Source organism: Acanthochromis polyacanthus, chromosome 10 (genome assembly GCF_021347895.1).
Source record: "Acanthochromis polyacanthus isolate Apoly-LR-REF ecotype Palm Island chromosome 10, KAUST_Apoly_ChrSc, whole genome shotgun sequence".
Classification (NCBI taxonomy): Eukaryota; Metazoa; Chordata; class Actinopteri; family Pomacentridae; genus Acanthochromis; species Acanthochromis polyacanthus.
The window spans coordinates 27,541,969-27,566,940 of record NC_067122.1 but is presented as its reverse complement, the minus strand read 5'-3'; the positions used below and the strand labels follow the sequence as shown (position 1 = coordinate 27,566,940).

Below are 24,972 nucleotides of genomic sequence, written 5' to 3'. Positions count from 1 at the left end.
GCCCTATCTAGGACAGTGGTTCAATGCTTCACCAATTAGCTTAGCACAGCACAGACATCATCTTTTCCCAGGTATCTAGTATCTTAATATGATTCTATTTATGCAAATCTGCACTCGGTGGAATTCTAACTCACATTGAAGTACGCCTGACTGAAACTCATTTAAAGGGCCCCCAAGGTGGAAGATTTTAGCAGAGACCCTTCTCCTGCCACTTTTTAAATGATGAACGCAGGCAGGGTCAGGTTTCAGATATCACAGTCAGGACGGACTGTTCCAGTTAGCATCCAGAACCAAGTCCTATGAAGCCACACCTGCTGAGCAAACGCTTCTCTAGAAATACATAAATCGGTTAAACTAGATATTATGCCACTTGTTTGGCTGCATTTGTGTGCTTTTAATCTAAGTGGTCTTTTAAACTTGCAAGTAATGCATCATGAAAAATTTATACAGGAAGCTAAAATCAAGGAAGTAAAGTAGTCAGAGGAAGTCCCTGAGCGCTGGAATTCCACTTGTAATTTATATTATGCTCCACAATAAATTCTGGAAAGTGAGCAAAAACATGTGACAAATGTAAAACACGGATATTATTCAAAGCTAATTCAGTATCACCAGCTAAACAAAAGAAAACACTCTTGCTACATAATACAATGCAATGCATCCATAACACGCCGTGGATATAGTTTAAGTCACAGAATATTAAACTACAATCTCTCCTCTCATCGCAGAAGAAGCCCACATTCGACCGAGCGTCTCTGTGGTGCAACATTATGAGCCGCTGCTGAAATGCAGAGCAGCTCTGATATGAAAGAGAATGGAATACCCCTGGCAGCTAAGGATCAATGACTTACCTATTCCTTCTTTTGACTCATCAAAGCGACTACTTAAGTTATACAGCGGTATTAGTTCAACAGATATGAGGTTTATTTTCATTATGAAAAAGAGCGTGTTAGATTGCAGACGATGATAGGAAATTAAGCTGAGGGGCAATTAATCTAGGTAGCATTTCATCTATATAGTGTTTGGATAATGGAGGGCGAAGGCTGGACGGCGTCAGATGAGGAAGCAGGAGTATGGAGGCTGGGAAATTATGCAATTTGGAAAAGTGGATCTGGGAAAGCAGTTAGAAGCTGTTCCAGCTCGTTCTGGCCGTTTCGACTTCCATCAGAAAAAAAATGAACAAAGACTCCTGGTTGCGAGAGACAAAGGATGGCTGTACAGGAGACAGCATCAGAAAAACAGGTATGACTCATTTTTGTATTCTCTGCAGTGTGTGTATTTTCCAAACAAAACAACTACAAAAAAAAACACCTCGAAGCTACCGGAATCCACCACCAGTGTGATTGCCCCTGGTTACCGTGCACTCTCCGGGGGTTAATGCTGGCTGTGAGTGCGATGTGTTGGGGCATACGTACAGCTCAGCTGGAGCGTTATTCTGTCCGTGCAGGGAAAGGTGTGAGGTCACGAGGCTGCTGGTAGGACAACGGTCTCTGAAGGGCCCTCCGAGGACACGTTATTAAAGTGAGGCCAGACAGCAGGCTGACAGCATCACTGGACACCGGCAGCCGCATCACACCTCTTCCGTTTGCCCTCATTGCACGACAAAACCACATCCGTCTCCACAAAACAATTCAGTCTCACATTGAGCCTCGAAGATGCATTTTATTTAATAATAAGAGTGTGGGACATCTGCCAGGTCGGTGACAGTTTTCTACAAATGCCTGCCAGAATAAAGCTCATCATAAATGGCACTCGTTTCATTTTAATTGCAAGGAAATTTTTACAAGCATAAGTGCTTGATTGGGAAAATGTATTCAGAGGACTATAGGAGAAAAATAAAAATGAGTAGAATCATCAAAAATAAAACCAGTTAAGAAATAAGGCAAGGGAACAGTTTGAGTTATCTTTAAATTTAAAATATATCTATATATTTTAAAAATTAGAGCCAAAAACTATAAAAACAGAAAGAATCGACTGATTTTAAACATATTATCATTGAACAATCTGCAAAATCACACCATTTATCAGAGCTAAAACTCTTTTGTGATGACTGCTTCCATAATCACAATATTTCATGAAATCACTTTATCCTACAAGTCTCATTTTGTTTAAAGTGCCAAAAATAAGGCGTTTTCATTAACGGCATGCCACAAAAATGTAAAAATCCCCACTCCTGGGCACAACTGTGAAGCCACCAGCTGTGGCTAGCAGTCATATGAGAAAACTTCATTCAGGTTTTAGGTGAACTAGGCTGAATTGTTTATAGTATTGGCAACAGCATTGTTGTACATGTTGATTTCAGGTTTGAGAGATTTTTGTAAAATAAATAAAGACATTCAAGTTTTGTTTTGTTTTTAATTTTCTTTGTTTTTATAATTTATGGCATCTTGCCATGTTTCACGGAGGACAAGAGTTTCCCAGCCATGGTTGGGTTGTTTCTATGCAGGACTTTATAAAGCAGTAAAAAATGTGACGAGAGCACAGCATAATAAAATGAATAAATAAATAAACACCTACTAACTGAGTGGCATTCAAAAGGTTTAAAAATATAAAAAAATTAAATTAAAAATCAGGAGAAAAATATAAAATAATAGCATGGAGCAGAGCATGAAGAAAAATATCTCAATTTCTCTCAAAACCTCTGCACCCAAAGTGAATTTCACTTAAATTAATCACTAACAGACTTAATAAAAGATGGCTTTTTTTCCCCCATTTTCCTGAGTTGACTTTAATTTTAGATATATTCCGTCTTCATCAGTCGTTTCTGTTTTTCCTGTGTTTTGCTCTCGGTGTGTCTATATTGTGGCTGCGACAGATGACACCCATCCTTCACTGTCTGCCTCCTTTCCTCCCTCCATCAACCAATTCAGTGTCTGCTGAAGGCTGTGAGTCAGATGGGGGACACAGGAGGCTGCACATGGAGCAATCGCACACCTAAGGGTCAACGGCAGTTCAGCTCGGAAAGGCCAGAGATAAACTCGCACAAACCCAGAGAAACAAAGTGTCGCTCAAAGATGACCACACAAGACAAACACAAAGAGATGTCAAACACAGCATTTTCACATTTTTGAGGCCAGTACACAGGTCGAATTCACCGCTGCGCTTTTATTGCTGTACTGAAGGCGGATTAGAGCAAAAGGGATCAGAATCCAGTTGAAGAAATTGCATTTGTCAACACATGTGGAACACTATTCTTCTTGTGTGGTGCTTTTAAAAATGCTTCACTGTTCTTCCTGGCTCCCTGCCTTTGATCTTTTCAGACAATATCTAGGGGCGATGCCCAAGAAGCTCTGAATTCATATCGGAGGGCAGATTTCCCTCGAGACAGGAAGAAAATGAGAGTTCCCGCTCTCCAGGAGGCTGCAGTCTAGGCCCAGGGGCTGTCTCTACCTGGATAAGTGCGAATGGCTCTGTATGTGTGCGTAGGTGGAGGCCTTTGTTAACAGGTGCATGCAGATGTACGGCGTGTGCGTGAGAAGGTGGACGTGCACGGTGCACATTTCAAGTGAGCTCACTTCTAAGCGATAAGATGAAGGGGGAGAAGGCAGGGCACCAGTCAATGTATTACAGTCCCAACATTTGTTATGCCTCTTAACATGCCCAGTGTGAGATCTGGTCAGATATATTGAATATCCATATCTGCATCACTCCACTTACACGAGCTGGCCTCTCCAGAAACATAACGGATGTGCAGCTGAAAAGGAAATCTATGCGCACTTCAAACAATCTTAATCTCCACTGACGCAACGTCAATACATTTCGATACTGATTCATCAAATGCGCATCAGGGAAAATGGAAGTATACTTGACAACAAGAGATATCCGTTTTTTTTTGCCTCTTTTATTAAGGTCACAGCATCACTTATAATTCTGTTGGCATAAGCCTCCATGTCAAGTTTGTAAATACTTGGTAAATCTTTAATCTCACGCCTGAGATTGAGCTGATAGCAGTGGCAGGGTAAGAGCAGAAATATGAAATCATTAGATTAGCAGTTTATCTGAGAATGTGAGAGAGGAGAGAAGGGAGGGTGCCTGAATATTAAATCCAACCCAAAACAGCTAAGCAGTGAAGTCCGTTTTTTTTTTTGTCTCCTCCATCAAAAGCTAGATAGAAGAGAGCCAATAATATCTGAATTATGTTATGAAGGGACACTATTCTATTGACTACGAATATGATTACATTTTACGGTTCAGAACTAATAGCACACTATCAAATGAAACTTATTTGACTATAAAGTCCCAAATGCAAAAATGTATTACGACAAAAAGGCACCATCCAATATACTGAGCCACAGCGGAAATTGTATTTTATAATCATGTCTCTCTTTGGGAGAAAGTTCTTTTTGCTCAGCAAAAATTATTTGAACAATTTGGAACACGGGAAAAAAGGCCCGAATTTTGTTTATAGTGAATTTTCATTTACAGCGCGCACACATAGAGAAGTAATGTAATTACAATACGCTCCTGACAAGTCTTTTACATTGATACTCATGTCTGGCCAATGATTAATTTAAATTGTCACTGAATCTAATTTTATTCTTCCTTTCCTTTAAATGAGGTAAGATCTAATTATGGCCTAATGCATAACTTATTAAAAACCTTTTCTTCTGGCGTGGCAGCCCGCCAATCTCATCCTCACTCATAATACCAGAACTCAGCTCCTGCACCAAGCTCTCATTAAACATGCAAACATATTCTTTTGCACCTTGCTGCTTCCTCTCGAAAGCAGCCTCACAAATGAGGATCTCCTAAATAATTCTCTGATCAATTATTACTTATGCAGCAAGCAAATGCTTAATTCTGTTTGATGGGACGGAATTCCAGCGGCTCGTCTGCAAGCATTTGGAAAAATTTCTCAGGGAACCGAAATTGGAAGTGAGATCACAATGTGTTCCTGAAAAGAGGGTTTCTAATAGATGAACAGAATTCTACTTTTATTTTGGATAGTTTAAGCTCAGACACAGATCCCCTGGTGAATCTCACTGCAGTAGGGGGTAGAAGAATGAAAAGAATTCAAAAGAAATGAGAGATTCGTTATGACTTTGATGGTGTGCAGAGTCCTGTAATAATACCCCAGAGGCCTGCTTGGTGTTCCACTTACTGCTCTAAACACGTACAAAACATGTCCATCCTAACAAATCCTTTAGTCCAACATTGATTCTTAATCATTCCACTCTGATTTTTTTAAGGAATTTTGAAAGCATGCCAAGCCACAGTCCTGATGAAAGAATTTTCTTTAATCTAATGATCCTCATTTGTGAGATTAAAGAAATGTCTTTAATCAAGTGACATTATGCTGAAGGAGAGTGGTTTGCCTTGAAGATATTTTCATTCGAAGAGTTTCATTGCAAAATGACATCCAGCGTTTTGGATTGAAAGCTTCTTGGAGCGAAGCCCTCCATTTGCTCCAAATTCTTTAAATCATCATTCCTGTTTTTCTTCACTCGTTCCAACAAGGATGCATTCGTTTGGTGTCTTCTCTTACCTGGTCTCGAGGGGGATGTTGCTGTTGAGCACCCAGCTGTTGTGAAGCTGTGCCTGGTCTGTGCTCGAGCTGGTGTCTGCCCCCTGACTGCCCTGACTGGCCTGGCACCGCGTTGGCATGGTCTTCCTCTGCAGGCTGACTTGAGTGTAGGGTGCTGGACGGGCGCAAGTGCAGGCGTGGGGGGGCGGCGGAGGCGGAGGCAGCGGGCGAAACGTGAACTGGCCACCTGGACTGCTGGGCAGCTCTGAGCAGAGACACAAAGAAAAGGAGGCGAGGAGGAGGAGGGAGGGACAGGGGAGAAATAAACATGGGTTTATTAGGAGCGCAGTACCATAAATTACAAATAAAAGTGGCGTGTTAGTTGACAGTTTATTGTTATTACACTGATTGAGGGGCATAAATCAGCTGGAAAACTGTCCCTGTCCAGTGCCTTCCCTACCTACCTGCTTTGATACACTTCCAGCAGCCCTATAAATAGGTTCTTGGCTGGCTGCAACATTGAGCAGTCTTTAAAGAGCTAACAGCTCTGGCTTAATCTGCACCCGCCAGCCCAAACTACCCATGTGATGTTTATTATGAGATCTGTAGCTCGGCGGAATGAGCTAGCCAGCTGTAACTCCCTCACACTGGTAACCTCAGGGTCTAGCAAGAGTTCTCTCAATCCATCATTTATCATTCTCTTTCACTGTAACTCGCCCTCGCCCCTTCTCTTCCTCCCTGCTGCTTTCTCTCGCCTCACAGTCTGTCTTCAAAAAACTGAGCATGGACTAATTACAGTTTTGCCAAATGCAATATGTGTGCATATGTTTGCTTAATGTGTGTGTAGGACTGCAAATGAAGCCACTTTGCATGTATTTGTAATGTGTATTTGTCAGCCTGTATTCAAGAGTGTACGTCAGCTGGGACATTAGTTATCAGTGTTTAGGGGGACAGCTTATGCCATATGGTTGCAGCATGGTTCCATGAACAAGGCAAATCCTTCATCCCAAAAGACCAACTCTGTCCAGCTGTATTGACAATGAATGTAAAATTAGCCTGAAAGCAGAGGGTAAAGAGTCTGTCTGTCAGAATCTGGTAGAAACACACACTCTTGGCTCTCAATAGTATTTGCTGCCAAAATGCCAGCAATAATTTAGTATCTGGAAATGTAGTCTACCTGGGAGATTACCACAGCTTTCCTTATTCATGTGTAAGTATTACACAGATAACACCAGAGGACCGATCTTATGACTCTTGCCAGATGAAAACTGAGAAAAGCAGAGAATTAAATAATCTTGTTTCAGCCACGGTTGCCAACATAAAAAACTGATGTGTTATTGGGATGTGCAGTTCAGCGGCCATTCTCTTTAAAACTGAGGCGACATCTTCTCCAAATATTGCAGAGAAACAGTAATGGGATGCTTTATTGTCAACATTTCCACAACACAAAATCTGTGCACATGCACTGACATCACATTGCTGCTTTGATCTCTTCAAAGTTATCACTGCCTTTTTTGCACAGATATGTCAGCCAATAAGCAATGTCATATCCACCAGTGTTCACTGACACACCACATAACACATCAAGGTTTATGGCCCCGAGTTGTTAAAATTTCACATTTACAAGATAAATATTGCTGCAGATATGTAAGGATGCTATGGCAGGACAGAAACAGTTCAGTAAATGGTCCATAAACATTTCCCCGTGTTTCCACAATACCATCTGTCCAGCTGAAACGGCGTTGAGAATACTGTTACAGCAGCAGGCATGACTTTTCATCTGTGTGTGTGTTCATGCACAATTGTGAACAAAAGCTGACGTACACATACACTACCAGTGAAAATTTGGACACACCTTCTCATGCAATGGTTTTTATTTGACTATTTCATACATTGTAGAATAATACTGAAGACTAAAACTAAAAAAGAATACATACGGAACAAGAAAAGCAGAGAGCACAGTACTCTTCCAAGGCTGCTCAGTTGTATCATTTCCAACGGCTGAACTATTGAAAAGTTTTTGGCAGAAATCACAGCACCAAAGAATGTGGTCATTTAAAATAGATGTACCCACAAACACAATGATCTTGCACTGAGCACAGGAGTGAATGTGTACGCTATGTACGAATTACTGAATTGCATGACCTAAATATGTAGCGGGCGGTGGGAATTGATGGGTCTCGGAAACACCCCAACAACTTAATCAATTGTTCTTTGTATTATTTCAGATGGATAAGTCCCGATAACTCGACAACGGAGGATTTGTAATAGGATCACAATCATGTGATCATCAGCAGGCAGCTGACGTAGCGTTCACTTGTTGTCATAGTTACAGTGACGCTATCTCGATGATACAGACATCTTTAGAAAGTCCATGGATCCAGACTATAAGCCACATCACTGCCAAAATCTAATCAGTTGGTCTTTGTGTCATTTCTGACCTACTCTGAAAATGTCATCCAAATCTATTTGTCTGTTTTTGTGTAATGTTGCTAACAGACAGACAGACAGACAGACAGACAGACAGACAGACACCGATCGTCACAGAACTCGGTCGAGATTCTGCCTCCTTAAATCAGATCAGAATTAAGGTTTTAGTGCCAAAGTCTTGACTTAAACCCTATCAAAAAAAACTGTGGACTGTGCTAAAGACACAAGATTATATCAGAATACCAACAAATTTATTTGCACCAACTCTGCCCAAAGGAATGGTCTAAGATACAACCACAAGCTTGTGGACAGCCACCAAAAGCAGCTAAGTAGAGGTAAAAATGTCCGAACATTTAATAAAAATATTAAAACTGCTTTAGGTATATTTTTGATCCTGCAGATTTTGTTATATTTTCATATGACCTATAATAAACCTATAAAATAACCAAAATGCATGATTTTCAGAGATACAGGAGTTACTGGAAAGACAAGACTGCCATGATATACAGGGTCCCTACAAGTGTGTGTAAACATTTGTTCACAACTGTGTATGTACAGCTGTATATGCATATTTGACAATAGCATCTACAAAATGATGTGTGTGAATTGTATGAACGCTGTCAAAATGCTTTTTGAACAAATGACAAGTTTTTTCATCCAAGACACATCGCCGGTTATTGATCTTGCAACGCAGCTGAATCGTCTCTGTCACATTTCCAAAAGATGTAATAAAATGCTTTTCTCCATTTTCCTGCATACTGACACAATGAAATTATCTCCTCATTACTCATGACGGGCCATTACTCACATCACATATTTATTTCATGGCTTGACTGAAACATATAAAGCGAACACTTTGTTTGTGCACTGAGGCACATTTCATACTCCACATGAAATCAGATATTTTTACCATTCTTAGCGTGTTCGTGCTGAACACCAACACCTAAAACATTATCAAGCTACAGTTTGTGACGGTTTTAAAACAGCGGAAGAGGGATCATTTTACAGCCATTTTTACACATCTCTGTATAAACATCAAGGATTCATTTCATCCAGAGACACTGCATAATACTGCATTGTACATTAGACAGTACAACCTGCTTGCCAACGCCACACTAAATCATTGACGGCTTCAACAGTTAATCAGGCTGTGCTCAAACTGACTATAGAAGGCCTGGTTAAATGACAGGAAATGTATTTGTGTCATCACCTGGAGGTGCTGTTTAGTCTAAACTAATGGATGTGGAAAATGGAAGTTATTTTTGTCTGAACCACCTCTGAGTATTAAAAATTACACGCTTTGGGAAAACTGACAGAACATTTTTAGAGCACTACGGCATAGTGTGCCATTGTAATGCACCAGGAGCTTTAAAGTGGTGCTTCAGTTTTTAGCACTCTATCTGATTCATCAGTAACAGCGAGTCCTTTGAGTCCAGCCAGAAATCCCTTTGCTTTCACAGTTTTTTTCTACATGCTGGAGGTAGATGTTTTTTAGCAGTTTTTATATATTTTTTTTTAAGTATTTTTGTTAAAAAATTAACATCACATGCAGTGCATTCCCAGAGCTGGGCACTTGAGTTGGCACTCAAGTTGCGCTTCAGGTGCTTAATCAGCTTACACCTTAAACTTGAGTGTGACTTTGTTGGTTTCATGTGTGACTCAGACTACAGTAAGTTACATTATAATGACATAATGATAATATGTGGCATTTTGAAATTGCAAGGACAATGGTAACATTTCCACCTAAGCTAAATTGTTATTCTTACACATCACACTTCGCACATGACAGTCTTGAAGATTTTTTTCAAGCTAAAACCTGCTCTAAAAAAAACTACTAGCAGAAGCTGAAGAAGCATTTAGGTCTTTAATTTTATCAAACAGTTAATGAAGATACATGTGGAAGATATGCATACAAAATGTTACTTTAGAGTCCCATTCCAGTCATTGATGAACCCATAAAAACTAATTTTAAAGTATCAAAGTTACTTTTTTGGACAATTTTTTCCTCCAAATCCAATACCCAGTTGAAAAGCACATTTTGTTTGAAACTCTATCTGCACACCATTTATCAGAGCCAAAAACAGTAAAAACAGAAAGAACCTTGTGATCTCAGCCCTCTGACAGTCCTTGAACTAATCATTTGCAATTCTTTCAGGAAAAACAAAGAATTGTCAGCTTAGAGTCATGGCATTTCATCAAAATTGCTTTTGTTTTAGATGTGTCGTTTAAAAATTTGCCAAAAATTTAACGTTTACTCTACCCAGACAAAAACTTCTGCCTTCTTTGGCACCACTTCGAAAATATTATTGACTTAGCTGTAGCAAGTAAACAGATGAGACAAATCATGTTATTTTTATACTGAACTGTGCTGAACTGCAGTCACCAGTACTGGCGACACCGGTGGGCATTTGAGAAATATGTTGTTCATTCTAGGTTTTTCCAGTTTTTACGAAATAATTAATCAAGGAAATGAAGCCTTTGCTATTTCCTGTGGTTTTATAATTTATGTCATTTTAACTGTGTTATACACACAGAAGACATTTTTGAGTTCTTTCTGCTTCTGGCCGTGGTTGTGGTGTTTCCATAGAGGTACAGGACTCTATATTGCAGTGACAAATGGCACTCAGAAAGTGCTTCTTAGGTTTAGTGGGTTTAGATTTAAAACTACTCTGTTACTTTCTTTAAATCTACTCAACGCTACACAATGGCATGCTGTAATATTTGACTAATTTTGCCACGTTATCAGCACATTACAGTTTCAAAGTAAACGTTCTCACATGTACTTTTTCTGCTCATGGGTTCTAGCATATGAAAACACCACATGGACTTGTTAAGGTGGTCTTATATTAGCACGATACACTCAAAGTATTTAAAACAAAAGTACTCATTGTGCAGGAAGGCCCTTTTATAGCTATGATACAGTAGACGTTATCTTTATTACTGACATATTAGCATGTTTGCAGTTTTTATTTTTATGTTGTTGGTCAATGTGGAGCAACTTTTATCTGCTTGGTACTCTAAAAATGCAACACCTTTAATAAGGATTGTCATTTGGTTGTAGTATGAAGTTTGTGTCATTGTGTGCGAGATAATGCAATGCACTCATTTGTTTGTCACTTTAAAGTGTTTTGCATATTAAAATTGAAGTCATTTTCTGCAAATGTCTTTCCGGAATAAAAACTTTGCAAATAAATTCAAACAAGGGGAAGAATTTACGGATTAGTAACACTAAAAATATAACACTCAAGCGAAGAAAGCAAAGGAAGGACTGAAGTGACAATACACCAATTTTCCACAAAAAGTTCCTATGAAGTTGGAGAAGGTAATTTAAAAATAATAATAAAGAAAAACTTCCCGTACCATTGAAAGCGTTGTGAGCTCAAACAACAATTACTCTTCTGTTTTCACAGATTTCAATTATAGATTCGAGATATCTAGGAAATGATTAACCTGCAGAGAAATTTCTAAAAGTTGCCAAATTGTTTGCAATAACTGAACCGATCGGAACTTTATCACACTTAGATTGTGGGACTCAATCAGCATTCCAAATGTACAATAGGTGGGAGTTTAATGAGAAATTCTTTTCAGCCCAAATGGCTCACAATTGCACTGAAACCACAATAATGAATCCAAATTATTTCTGCCACTTAAGTCTCAAATGACTTCCAGTTCATTATAAAGTTTAGAAAAACCTGAGTTGCAACAGCTCAGTGTATACAGTCAGCACAACTTCATCTGCTGCGTTTGTGCTTACTAGCGATTGGGGGGAAAAAAAAACGGGGAAAGAGCATACAGTGGACAGGAGGGGAGGAGAGAGGACAGGGAGAGCGGGCCAGGGGAGAATGTAATCTTGGTGAGTACGGTGACACAGGGGCCTTCGGCTGCCAGATGGTGCTTTAGAAGGCTTAGCTAAGGCAGCTTTGGGTCTCCGCTCCCAAAGATCCACAAACCGACTCAATTCCTTTCTTCTCACACAAATGCACAAATGGCAGCAAAGCGCTTCCTCCACTCTCGCTCGCTCACACAAAGTCACATCAAACACGCAAGCTGTGATGTTGTGCTAAATAGTAAATGTAACCTAAATAGACCTGGCAATGTAGGGCAGGGGCCGTGCGGTATTTGGCGAACGAGCCAGGAGTTCAGAAACATCAAATCACGTCAGCGGGGAGTGGATGAGAGGCCAAGAGGAGGGGCCGGGACAGCTCGAGATGACAGTCGTGACAGTGGAGAACATCCTCTGCCCTGGGGTCCCAATGGGACTTAGCCCTCCAGAAAAGACACTTTTGGAAAGTCGCTTATGAGATATTTTTCCTGGAATCATCAGCTTTTGGTTACATAAGCGAGAGATGAAGGGGAAAGCATTTTATAGCCAGCTGAAGGGAGATCTGGTGGGATTTAGTGGGAAATGTAACAGGTAACAGGTATTTGGGCCAGGTATTAAAAATGCATTACTGTAGGTGAAATGGACCTAAAATAGCACAGAAATTAAGTATTTATGGTAATTTAGGCATTTAAAGCCAAGTCCTATTAATGAAATGAGAGGAGAACACAGTAAAAAATGACTCAAGCATTCATACACAGAGTAATGGTCGCGGTGGATAATGAGTTAGCTGTCATGATGGTGCAATTCTCTTTGGAGGGGATATTAACAAGTGGGCATAAAACTGTTTGAATGAAAAATGAAGAACATGTGCAAAATAATCTTGCTCACGAAGGCTCGTCATGCTCATTAAAATGTTCTACTTTCTGTCTTGACGAGCCTGACAGATGTTCAGCGCTACCTGTACACGGTGGTTTTGTAATGGCCAGAGAAAAATTTTAAAAGCTACAGTCAAAAATATCCCGTGAAAATTAATTCAGGAGGGGAAAAAGGAGAGGAGCATATAGCTTGACTTTTTTTTTTTTTTTTTTTTTTTTTTTTTTACAAGAGCAAGGGAGGATCTTTTCATCTTTTCTCATCACAGATATATAATTTAAAATCCCTCTCTGATCATGAATCAAAGTCTTAAAAACTCATCTACATCTATGGAAATTATGTATTTAGGAGTGTTTCCCATGAAAGTAATCCCTTCCGTCCTCAAAATTGCATAGATGTATCTCCACAGCATTCCTTTAGAATGTGTGGTTACAGTAATTCAGTCATACTTGTCTGAATTGAAAACCAATTCTGACGAAGAATACCGATACAACAAGTTTCAGTTCACAAGCTGACAGGATTGGTTGTTCAGGTTTGTGACATATGAAACCCTGGCTGATTGAATCCTTGTTTTGAGACCATCATCAATCTGCAGTTTTATGGCTTATTTCAATTACGATGTGTATCCCAGCATATAAAAACCCCATATGGACACGTTAAGGTAAAAAAACAAAAATTAATTAATTTGACTTGGTTTTCAACAGAGAGTGACTTTAAGTCACTGCATATTTATTGGAAAATGTCGAACAGTTCCGTTATCTCAAAAAGATGTGATTAAAAGAGGCGCTCTTTAGGGTTTTATTTTCCCCATCAAAGTCAGCATGCTCTTCCATTCACTCATTTGGCAGCTATAAAAGCTGTTGTGTTTTATAGCAGTGCTTTTGAAAATTAAAAACTGGCTGTATTTTAAATATATATGTATATTTATATTTGCATTAATGAGTGTCAAATAAAAGGAAAAACCAACAGAATATTGCTCTCCTCTGCTATCCTGTTCTCTCTCCACTCTTACCTCACCCTATTTGGTCAAGGAAGATGGCCGCCATCCCTGACCCCGGTTCTGTCCGAAATTTATTCCTTTGAATAAGGAGTTTTTTTCTTTTCACTGTCGCCAGTGTGCACATTCAAAAGGAAACCTTCTCTCTATGATCTATTATTGTTAGCTCTTAACCTTGCTATTTAAAGTACTCTGAGATGACCTGTGTTGCGAATTAATGCTACGTAAATGAACATGAATTGAATAAAGTGTCTTGGTCACCACTTGCCACCAGAACAGCTTCACTGTTCTTGGCATTAATTCGACCCTTTTTGGATCTCTACGGCAGGAATTCTCACCGTTATTAAAACAGATATTCCGTCATTTGGTGTTTTGATGATGGTAGTGGAGAATGCTGTCTAACGCGTCAGTCTAAAATGACCTACATTTGAGGAGCCACTGCTTTCTTATTAACTTCGCCATCTAGCTGTCAAACTTCCTGCAGAAGATCTGAAAAGGCCAGCCTCAATTTTGAGTTCAGATGAAGTGCAGCTTTTTGCAAACTGGAGCATACAGCAACGTGAAGCAACAAACATTACTGGTTTGCCTGGTTAACAGGTGGCAAAAGCCAACATTAAATTCAAATTTTTTGTTTCTTCCATTGTCCAACAACTTAAATAGTATACGGGGACAAACAGTGAGCAGGAGGGGTTTTTCCTTAAATTTGTCGTCCATCTGTCGGCTGTGTTTTTCTGAGATACTTACAGAAGGGCCTCGTCATTTTTTTCTAAGTCAGAGTGGAGGATCAAATGAAAATAATCAGGAATGTTTGGGCTTGCTTTTTAATAAAAATAAAACACAGGATTGAAACCCCCTTCCAATCCCACTAATTTCCAAACAGTGGAAGCAGAAAACACACAATGTATAGCTTCTTTAATAAGAACAGACCACCGCATTTGATGTGAAGCAGCCCATAAAAACATGAGCCACAACAATATTAAAGCGTAATATTTCAGCAGGTTTTCTCCTCTTCTTCCCTCCCTGTGTTTGCTCACGCCCCTCCCTCCTCTCTCTTCTCTCCCTTCTCTTCATTATTGTGCCCAGCGCTCTAGCACAGAGTTAATTTCACTTATTACAGGGAAGCCGTATAAAATCCATAGAGCCTGACCTCAACAATATCTAAGCTGCCTGTCTAACAGAGGAATGTGACCGTTTTAGAGAACATTTAACACTACTGTTGGACCAAGCCCAGCAAAAAACCCACATCATCCACCCCACTCTAAAAATAAAAGAATAATAATTTCCCCCAGGATAGCTTTTCATCTATCTCGCTTCTTAATTGACTTGCATTAAATTGCCACAAAGTTTATTCCACTGCTGTGCGTCGATGAAATAAATAATTAACCCCATGAAAAGGTCAGACAACTGAAATTAGAACTAACTGGTTTTCGTTCTTTTTTTTGTGGTAATAAGATGGCATCCTGCCCTAGCTGACCATCTGACTCTCTGGAATAATTTGTCTTTGTCTTAACAGAGCTCTTGAGCAGAGATAACGCATTATCTCATCAAACATTATACAGCTCCAATATGACTCCCTTCATTGGCTGGCTGCTGATGAAGTCAGCATGAAGGATGGCATCGTCGATAAAAACAATAGCGAATATATGACAACGGGGACTAATATTGCTAATGATCATGGCGACGATGATGATGCTGAAGAAGATGATGGTGCTGATAGCAGCGCTGGTGGCGATGGAAATGACAAAGATAATGACGATAGCATCAGTAATAACAGTGATAACAATGATGATGAAAACAGCAGTGATGGCGGCAGAAACACTGATAATTACATTGATGACAGTGGGTTCTGAGACAGCAATTAGAATAAAAACAGCCATTGATTCATCTCTGCAGACATGGGGATAAACGGTGGGCTTTCCATTTAACAAAGTGACACAATCATGTTGTCCAATTAAAGCAAGAAAATACAAATGAAGAAACCGAGTGCTCTAAGAGCTTTCCCCCCTCTTACAGAACCCAGTCGATTTTCATACAGAGTCTGATAATTAGCAGCTATGCGTCATTCTGGCTTTTTTCATAGCGGCAGACGCGCCCGGCGTGCATGGAACTGGGACGTGTACGTGAAGGTGTAGATTTATGTGCATATTTGTGTAATTGCTTGTTTGTATCCCCATCTCCAAAAACAACTCGGGAGCAACTACACAATCATGTTTAGGCTGCAGGTGATTCTGAAAGCAGCATTTCCCTGGAGAAGGCATGAAACCTCTTGAGTCTCGCTCCTCAGCAAGAGGCTTACCATCACTCAAACGCTTCACTGCAGGGGCCTGCGTTCAAATTACATTTTTAGGAGAGCGTGCGTCTTTGGTCCTGCACTTTTTAAATGATCTGTTAAAAACTTATAATTAATCAGCTGCCAAGAAGACATGAGCTGCCTGACCAAACTTTTTTGATCTTAATGAATTTTGGCTGGTTTGCAGGATGAGGCAAAAGGAGGTCAGTGCAGGTTTGCCTGACGTTAGCCTGTAGTGCAATAGAAGCTAGCTGAGCTCAGCTCATCTCTCCTGAGAGCACAGCAGTGTCCTGATCCTTCCTGACCTTGTCACTGCTGCAGGGTGCCCGGTCATTACCACCACTGCCATGGAGCTGTGCAGGTGTTTGTGTGTTTGTGTATGGTGCCTGTCATATGTGCATGTGTGTTCATGCATGCATAAGTATGCACATGAGTGTCTGCCAGAGTTGTGGAGCAGCAGCAGTGGCGTGGCATCATGTGAGTTATTGGCCTTAGTGGAAATTTGCATCACCAGGAAGAGGGCGTGACAAGGTGTTTGAGACTCAGGAGGTGAAACGCCACAATGGCCATTACGGTGATTAGTGAGCACATTCATCTTTTACAAGCCTCACGATTCTCTCGCTCCATCCTCCTTGCTCCCTCTCCTATACGTGAACACACACTGCATCTCCCTCAACCCCAAAACAATCACAACAAGCACACACAGAGTATGACGGAGTTTCGCTTGCACACACATGCATACACTACATTTCCTCTGACTCTGACACTAAAACAGGAGAAAGTGCCCGGGCTTGACAGCAAACAAACTAACATGAAGAGATTCCTGGCAGGCTAAAGAGAGAGTGGTATCAAAGCTACAGGAATGCACCACCAGCAGCCCATTTTTTCACTGAGAGAGAGAGAAAGTGAGTATGCGCAGTATAGCAGACCTGAGCTGCTGGTAATTAGAATGGGCTCTGAGGAGAGACAGGCAGTAGAATGAATGCAAATGAATTCACTGGCTCTGGCACTGGGCTCCACAACCTCACTTTTCATATAGCATGCCTTACAGACATGAAGCTGCTGGCACAAACAGAGCAGGACTACACAGTAAACACTGAGTGACATGACTGTGGACATGCATGTGCCCACATCTGCACACACAGGGACACGGACACGCACCAGTGTGCAAATAAATGTGAATCCACGAGCTTGAAACAAATATGAACCCTGCAGAGCACATTACATGCACGCGCAGATACAAATACGCATACACAACGCGCGCACATTATACTAATCCTTGCAAATGCCACAGTGCTGCTTGTGAAAGGAGAAAGGGGGTGAAAATGTGTTCCAAGCGAACATCCACGGCATGTCCCACAGCGGAATAAACAAACCATTCTTAATTGGTGTCGATTTGGAATGGAGTGATGATTCATCATGCAGAACTCCCCAGTAGAGTATTGGAAACCCAATCATTTCTAATCCATATGACCTTGACAGAGGGCCAGAGTCAGGCTGTAACTCCTTCCACATGCATTGTCCGACAGACAAAGTCGAGGCATTGTAACTGACTTTACAACACGTTGGAATTGTAATGCACCAAAGTCAGATCACTTCACTGATTACTCCATCTCAGCCAGCGGCAAATCTTTATGAAGCACTCAATTCTCCACAGCAGTCATAAATCAGGGTACTATAAGCTTTCCGTCTCGATGATGGCACACCAGAGACACTATTTCCATACCACACTGCTCCAGTCAATAATTCCTATTCCCAATGCATCTACCAGCACTGTTCTTGACATAAAGAAGTCCAGTGGTGGTACCTGAGCTCACTTCCAGATCCCCAGTGGTTTTCCATGTGAAACTTTGATCAGTAACTCTGTGGCTTTTCTCAAGGAGAAGCAGGTCGTCTGTGAAAGGGTCCTGGTCTTTACTAGCTGGTGCAGTAAATGAGCCTAATTAACACATCTCCCTTCCGATCTTAACCAGGCAGCCAGGGCCAACTGGAGTCTTATTATAGAGTAGATTATGCATGTAATGTCCCCGCTGAGATTATAGTATGGAAAGCATTTACAGAGCTGTACTTATACATACGTGTCGTGCGCAAGAGGACGGGGCCGTGTGAATATGGGAACACAGGGTGGAATAGCAGAGAGAATGAGGTGCTGCTTGGTATTCCGACTGGAACATAGAATAGATGGTGGAGGGAGATATAGATACAAAGAGAGCGCAGAAGAGAGAGCGAGCGAACGAGGGGGAAAGAGACGTGTCTTCAGCACCACCTGCAGACTCGACTGGCGGCCATCTTGCGGTCAATGAGGTGAGTGCAGCCACCGCCCCAGGTCAGCATTAACACAGACCAATGACAAGTCGGCGGCTGCCCTCTATTGCAACAACATCTTGCCGTTCCACTCCACCGACCGCACCTATCACACCAATCACAGTACGCATACATGCATATGCTTTTGCACTCTTCTACCACTTTCTGTCTCTCTCTCTCTCTTTCTTAAAATCACACACACACACACACACACACACACACACACACACACACACACACACACACACACACACACACACTCACTCCAGGAGAAACTTAACAAATGTGGGAACAGATGCCCCACATCAGACTGCAGTTGCCCTCTGCTCCCCGAGTGCCTCCAGAGAGACAGAGGAATACCGCTAACGAAGATAAGACACCGCAGTCCTTTGCTGTCTCAACACATGCCTTCGGTGAAAACACACACACACACATTTCTGAGTCATTTGTTAATGTCCATATCGTTACACAGCCAGAGAGATGGAATCAGAATATCTGTAAGACCTGATACCTGCTGTATGCACTCACTTCTGCTCCCAATCACACCTCCCTCTTTCAGTGAAAACACATTGAACCGGTCCTTTCTCATTATTTCTTCAGGGGACACGATTTCCCTTCATCCAGGCTGCCGTTGCCCTCACTTATTGAACTCAAGTAGCTTCTTTGATAGATGAAGAGGAAAACAGGATTTCTAGTGACCCTCTTGTACCCAGACATTGAACTGAGGCAGAAAAGGACTATTTTTGCCGCAAGGCTCAATTTAATCTCTTTAATGTAGAGATGTACATCTCTCACTTGCGGGCAACATCAGATACAAAAATGATGCAGAGATATTTCTGACTACACACATATATTTGCAGTTCAGTTAAGCAGTGATTGATTCTCGAGCTGACTCATTTTTGTCGAGAATGCCTTTGTTAGAATTTGTATTTGACATTAACCATGAACCATGAGCACTTTTTAGCTTCTTCCAAAGAAAATGGATTTTGGACTTAAATGCTTTTGACTGGATGTTGTTTACCTCACTTCCCAGATCAGTGTCATGCATCTAAATTGGTATTTTTGATGACAGCTCATGGCTTCAGCTGTTGCCTTCAACTGGGGTGAGCTTAAGGCCATTATACTTTGGAAATGGAGAGAGCACTAGCTAAAGCTACTGGTACAATCCTCAGGTTAACTTCATAAAGCATTCTTAGCTTGGAGTGAGGTCTGTTCCACCATATATTTACCAGAAGCAACAGCTTGACTTGTATTGTTTTGTCTTGTGAGGCTGTGTTTGTGTGTGTGTGTGTGTGTGTGTGTGTGTGTCATTACGGCAAAATGTGGTCCTCAAGACATGTACTGCAGCAGGAATTTGGCAAAGACAGTTTTGAATACTGTAGCAGATATTTATGCAAATACTGTTTCTGGGCATTTTTTATTCAATTTTTATGCTCTATGTGCCCATTTTCACTGCAATATAAAGTCCTACACCTCTATGAACAGCACAACCATGGCTAGAAGGAGAGAGAACTCAAAAATGTCTTTTGTGCAGAAGACAAGTTAAAATGCCATAAATCATAAAAATGGAAAGCTGAATTTCATTATTCATTTTACAAAGATTTTATAAACCTGGAATACTGGGGAAAATCACAACTCTGCATACTATAAATATTTTATTACTACTGACATTTTTAATTTGTTGCCATTCTTGTGTGCTCTATACAGCCTGCAATTTAGCTGAAAAGTCCCCGAATTTTTGCTGTTTCACTGTTGGTTTCAACTGAGTTAGTCGTAGCTTCCCAGGTGCACCAAGGAGTGCAGAATTTTTTTGTTTGTGACAGAATCTTGTTTATTTTTTTTGCAAAATTATAAATGCGACATGTAGAATAAAGGGAATGTGACTAAATGCCACAAGTTAAACCTTAGTTTTGGTCATGGTTTCATATGAAACAGCCCATCACACACATTTGGTCATGGAAGGTGAAAATCTGCAGATTTTTCAGCATTCAGCAGTCTCTGGCTGTGAGAAATGTTGTAATATTGGAAATTTGGAAAAAGATCATGAGTCTTTTAAGCCAGTTTTTGGGGTTCAGAAGGTTAAAGAAAAACCTGAACCCTTGACTCCTACAGTGAAGCTTTGTTATGCTGTCGGCAGTATTTTGCTGGCATGGTTTGGGTTCACTTGTCTCTTTAGAGGTAAGAGTCAGTATAAATCAATACAATGCTGTTCAGAGTGATCACATTTAAGCTATGATAAAATATTTGTGTTTATACGCTTTTAACAGTCACCAGATCTCAAGTAAACACCTGTATAAGATGTGGGAGCAATGTGTTTAGCCTGCACTCTCCAGCCCCATCATCAAAACACCTAATTAAGGAGTATCTTCTGGAAAAATGATATTCACTCTGCTGTAGAATTTCAGAGACTTGGAGAATCAATGCCAATATGCAGTGAAGCTGGTTGCACACGGTGGACCAACACCTTACTGACACACTGTATGTCGGTTTTTCCTTTTATCTGTCACCTGTTTCTACATCTGTGCATTCATGGACAGATATAATTAACAACAGAGTCACAACTGCTTAATATGCATGATTGACATAAAGCCGAATAATTTGTTTTTCCTGTACTTATCAAGAAGTTGATAGCTGGACTCTATGCACAGTCTGTTGATCCAGTAAAATGCATTGGTTCATTTTAACACACACTTTTAGGGAACCATTGTTCACAGTATTCCTACACTGTTTATGCAACATTTTAATAAAAAAAATAAAAAAAACCAACTTCATCAGCTTGTCCTCAAGAGCATTGCTTGAAACACTGTTCGAAAGTCCCTGACATTTAGGGCATCTACTCTTGATAGTGAGCTGTCTGTTGAGGAACACTAGTGGGCAAGGGGGTCAGCCTGGAGTTCAAACTAAATAAACATCAGCGAGCAAGACAGACAGAGAGAGGGAGAAAGATCCACACATAAGCAGAAGTGGTAGCTTTTGCGGTCAATGATTTTGGCTACCAATCAAGTGGCAGCTTTTCATCTGAATGTTTCTGGATCACAAATGTAATCACTTAGCTCTCCAGACACACAATCTATATGGATGGATCAAGGGTATGCGGTTGACTTGCACTGATGAACTGACCAACATCAGTCAGTCATCCCTTATGGTGTCTACTCTGTATCTGACATGGCCTGAATATCCCCTGGTTTCCACAATTACACGATTAAAGATCAGTCAGCATATAAAAACCAAACCCGAGGGCAGAGAAGATGGCAGTAGCCCACTGACCACTGGTCCCACGACTGTGCTTCAGTTCTGAAAATATCTCACCAGACATGTGGCACACAAATACCTAGCTCTGCAAACTTGTCAAGAATATGCAGACGTGTCACAATGGGGTATGCAAATGCAAGACAAAACCATGCATAGCAATCTGAAAATTAAGATGTAGGTCAATACACTATCACAGAGAGACAGCTAAGTGTGCACTTAAATATAGGCAGGTAGAAGGATGTTTAGATCGCCATTAGCCAACAACACTTTATGACTATTCAGAAGCCACTTACAGGACACACACTTGCAGACGCTTATAGCTATTAGCAGCCATTAACATTCATGTATAATCATGTGGAATGATGTGCGAGGAAGACTCATCTGTAGCAGAAACAGTAAGCAACAGAGAAAATCAAAACCCATCTAGAAGATGGCGACAATTCTGCAGCAGTGGAGCACTGGGCACACATACAGGTGTTTACACAATGCACAAACTCCAGTTCATTTCAGACATGCATATACACACAAGCACACACTGTCAAGGTCTGGAAGAAACAAAGCAGACGTAAAAAACAGCGATCCACAGCGAGAATGAACAGAAAGAGCCTACATATGTGCATCAACTCTCCATAATCATAGCCACCACCAACAGTGAGAACGTGACACCACTGCCCTGAGCCTCACCCATCTCTTTTTCTATCTACAACTGTGACTAAAAGGGCCACTAACCTTTGACACAATAACATAAAAAAAGAGACAACAACCAGAAAAGACTGTCAGCGACCTGTTCTAAAAGGGTCGGCTGCTCCAGGGCTATAAAATCTTAAAAAGCAAAAGATAATATTCTGCCTCAGCTATGACTGTGGAGACAGCGATGAATGGAGAGCGAGGGGGAGCTCAGACAGGACCCCGGCCTTAATGTAGTTTGTAATTGTAAGTGTTGGTCTTTAATAAAAGCCCAGAGTATTTGGTCAGGCTAATAGACTGGGCTCTCTAAATCCTTCCTGCCATGCATTATTCAACAGCCATTAGCTATTGCCTCATCTGGGAGGCTGTATGAGTCCCATCATCGGCTGGAACCCAGGCTAAGCACACCAGAGGTGTGCGGGGAGGGGTGGGGATTAGCTAGGGAGAAAAGAGAGAAAGGAAGAGATGCAAATACTGGTATGGGAGGGAGGAGAGGTGAGGTTAAAGAGGATTCGGAGAAGAATCACAGAGGAAAGCTGACGAAAGTTGGGCGTGATGTGGCATAGGTGAGGGCCTGTGATATGGAAATGACTACAGGGAGATGAAGAAATGCATGGATGAAAGCCAGAGGTCACATGGTAGACATATGAAAATGGGAAGATGTTGATGCATGGAAGTAAGGGGAAGAAGTGACCGAAGGAAGGTGGCAAGAATCGAGTGAGATGCATGGAAGTAGGTGAGGTAGGCAATCCTTGGGTCAGAGCGAGGCTGGAGAGAGCAACACAGAATGAAAGAAAGATGCCAGCCTGAAGTGGCATTTTCTGTTGGCCGGGAACATAAATGTCAGATGCTTCCTTCCGCTCCCCTCTCAACCTTTTCTTCTTTCAATTGCCTTCACCTCCTTCTCAACCTCCCCCTGCTCCTTCCACTCCACCTCCTGCCGCCCTTCTCAATCTGCCCACCTCTCTCCGTGTCCCCAGAGTAGTGCCAGTGGTAATTTTGCTTTCAGAGACAAGAGAAGGCCATGGAACACATGGAGATGCAGGCTGCTCAGTTACCATGGTATCGCTGGCCAACAGGAATGGCGCCAAGACCAGGACGCGTTTGTGCGCTTGTGTGTGCATTGGTGTGTACGGGTGTGGGCACGAGCGTGCACTCTTGAGTGCATCTACACGTCTGGGTAATGGGTGTTTAGCAGGGCTGCCAGACTTGTCCCAGCCACTGCTCTCCCAGACTACCAGGTTCTCCTGACCCTCTGCGGCAGCCCAAGGACACACTCCTGTCTCTCTAATTAAAACACAACCCTGACACACATCGCACACCCACCACACACACCCTGCAGGTCTGCGGCTTAAAATAACCTTAAAAGGAACAAGCAGAGCCATCATCCCTTGCACTCAACACCTCTTCAAAATCCACTCAGCGTTTTCTCACCAGCCAGCTCCCAGGCAGACTCTGCCTCAATCTGCAGGAAGATTCACGACAACAAACAGCATCTTCAAAATGCGACACTTTATTAGAGGGCTCATCAAAGGAGCTGCATTTACTATTGCATGGCCTTCGTGGCACTGTGGCCCTGCAACACTGTCACCGTGTACTTGAAAATAATTGACTGCAGAACTATTTGCCATCATCACAAAACCACAAAAAGGTTTTAAGAGAACTGTCAGGGTGCCTGTGGTCTAAGCAACAAGCAGCTATTTTCAGAATGTCCAGAGCAGAATAGCACCACACTTTGATACTGGTAGGTGGTTTCTAACATCAAACCTCACCATACTGTAAGAATACTTTATAACCATTCTAACCACAACAAGTCTTCTATATGCGTTTTCATTTTGTATGACTCACATTTCTACATCTCTTCTTGTTGTGGCAGAGCACAGCATGTAACATTAATGCTGTGTATTCCCATAAAACAATGCTGAAGCACGGTATGTTTTCTATTTAAGGAGCAAAGATGGATCTTAGCCTTGTGTGCTCACTCTCGTATGTATATTGCTTCAAGGAACGGAACTAGCATATACGGACATCACACGAGACGTGCAGCATTGAGACACCCTCTTCACTTCATCTCTAACAGACAATTTAGCATGTTTACTTCCTCGTTAAGCGCATGAGAGATCCCGATGGAGGAATCCCAGGGAGGCGACGGCGTCCTGTCATTGCAGGTTACCACTGTAGCATGATTTAATGGAACTGTCTGTCAGAAGGCTGAACAACAGTCTGTCAACCAACGAGGAGAGGTAGCATGCACACACAAGCACAAGCGCACAATCAAAAAGAGACAGACTGTCAAAAACTCTCTCCTCTCTCTCTCTCTCTCTCTCTCTCTCAATATCTTGCTTTCTCCGTCTGGCTCTCCCTCATAAGCACACAAACAAACGAGCACACAGATTGGTGCGCAAAATAAAAATAAATACATTTTAAAAAAAGGAAAAGCACATGTGTCCAAAAAGGTTCTGGCAAGAGCTAAGACAAGTGGAGATGAACACGGGAGTGCTGAGAGCACAGTCACAGAAATCAACGGTTAGAAAAACACACATCACCGGCAGCCCCCCTACCAAGAGGAGAGATGAGTGCCAGGAACACAATCGCTGCATCAAGCGGCACAGGTGTTATCAGAACAGTTAGCAGGCGAGCCCGCCAAACAAAGTGCGACTGTCATCTCTACTGAAGAAGCAGTGTGGAAATCAACCCAAACAAATGTAATGAGTGGTTCACAAAGTATTTAGCAGATTAGGTGGAAAACTCCATGCATGATGGGGGCCCAAATCCAAAGCTCATTACACGTGCCAGTGCATTAGGAGCTCACACAAGTCGGTATACAGCCCAACGTTCCACCCCAACCAGCTCAA

The 24,972-nt window shown here is 41.5% G+C and overlaps 1 protein-coding gene across 1 annotated transcript in view; it reads right to left on the bottom strand.

The window, feature by feature from the left end:
- Nucleotides 1–24,972, bottom strand: part of tenm1 (teneurin transmembrane protein 1) — a 194,627-nt gene that overhangs the window by 123,865 nt on the left and 45,790 nt on the right. Inside the window, exon 4 of the mRNA XM_022205180.2 lies at nt 5,483–5,726. Coding sequence (XP_022060872.2) covers nt 5,483–5,726 — 244 coding nt within the window. The remainder of the gene's footprint in view (nt 1–5,482; nt 5,727–24,972) is intronic.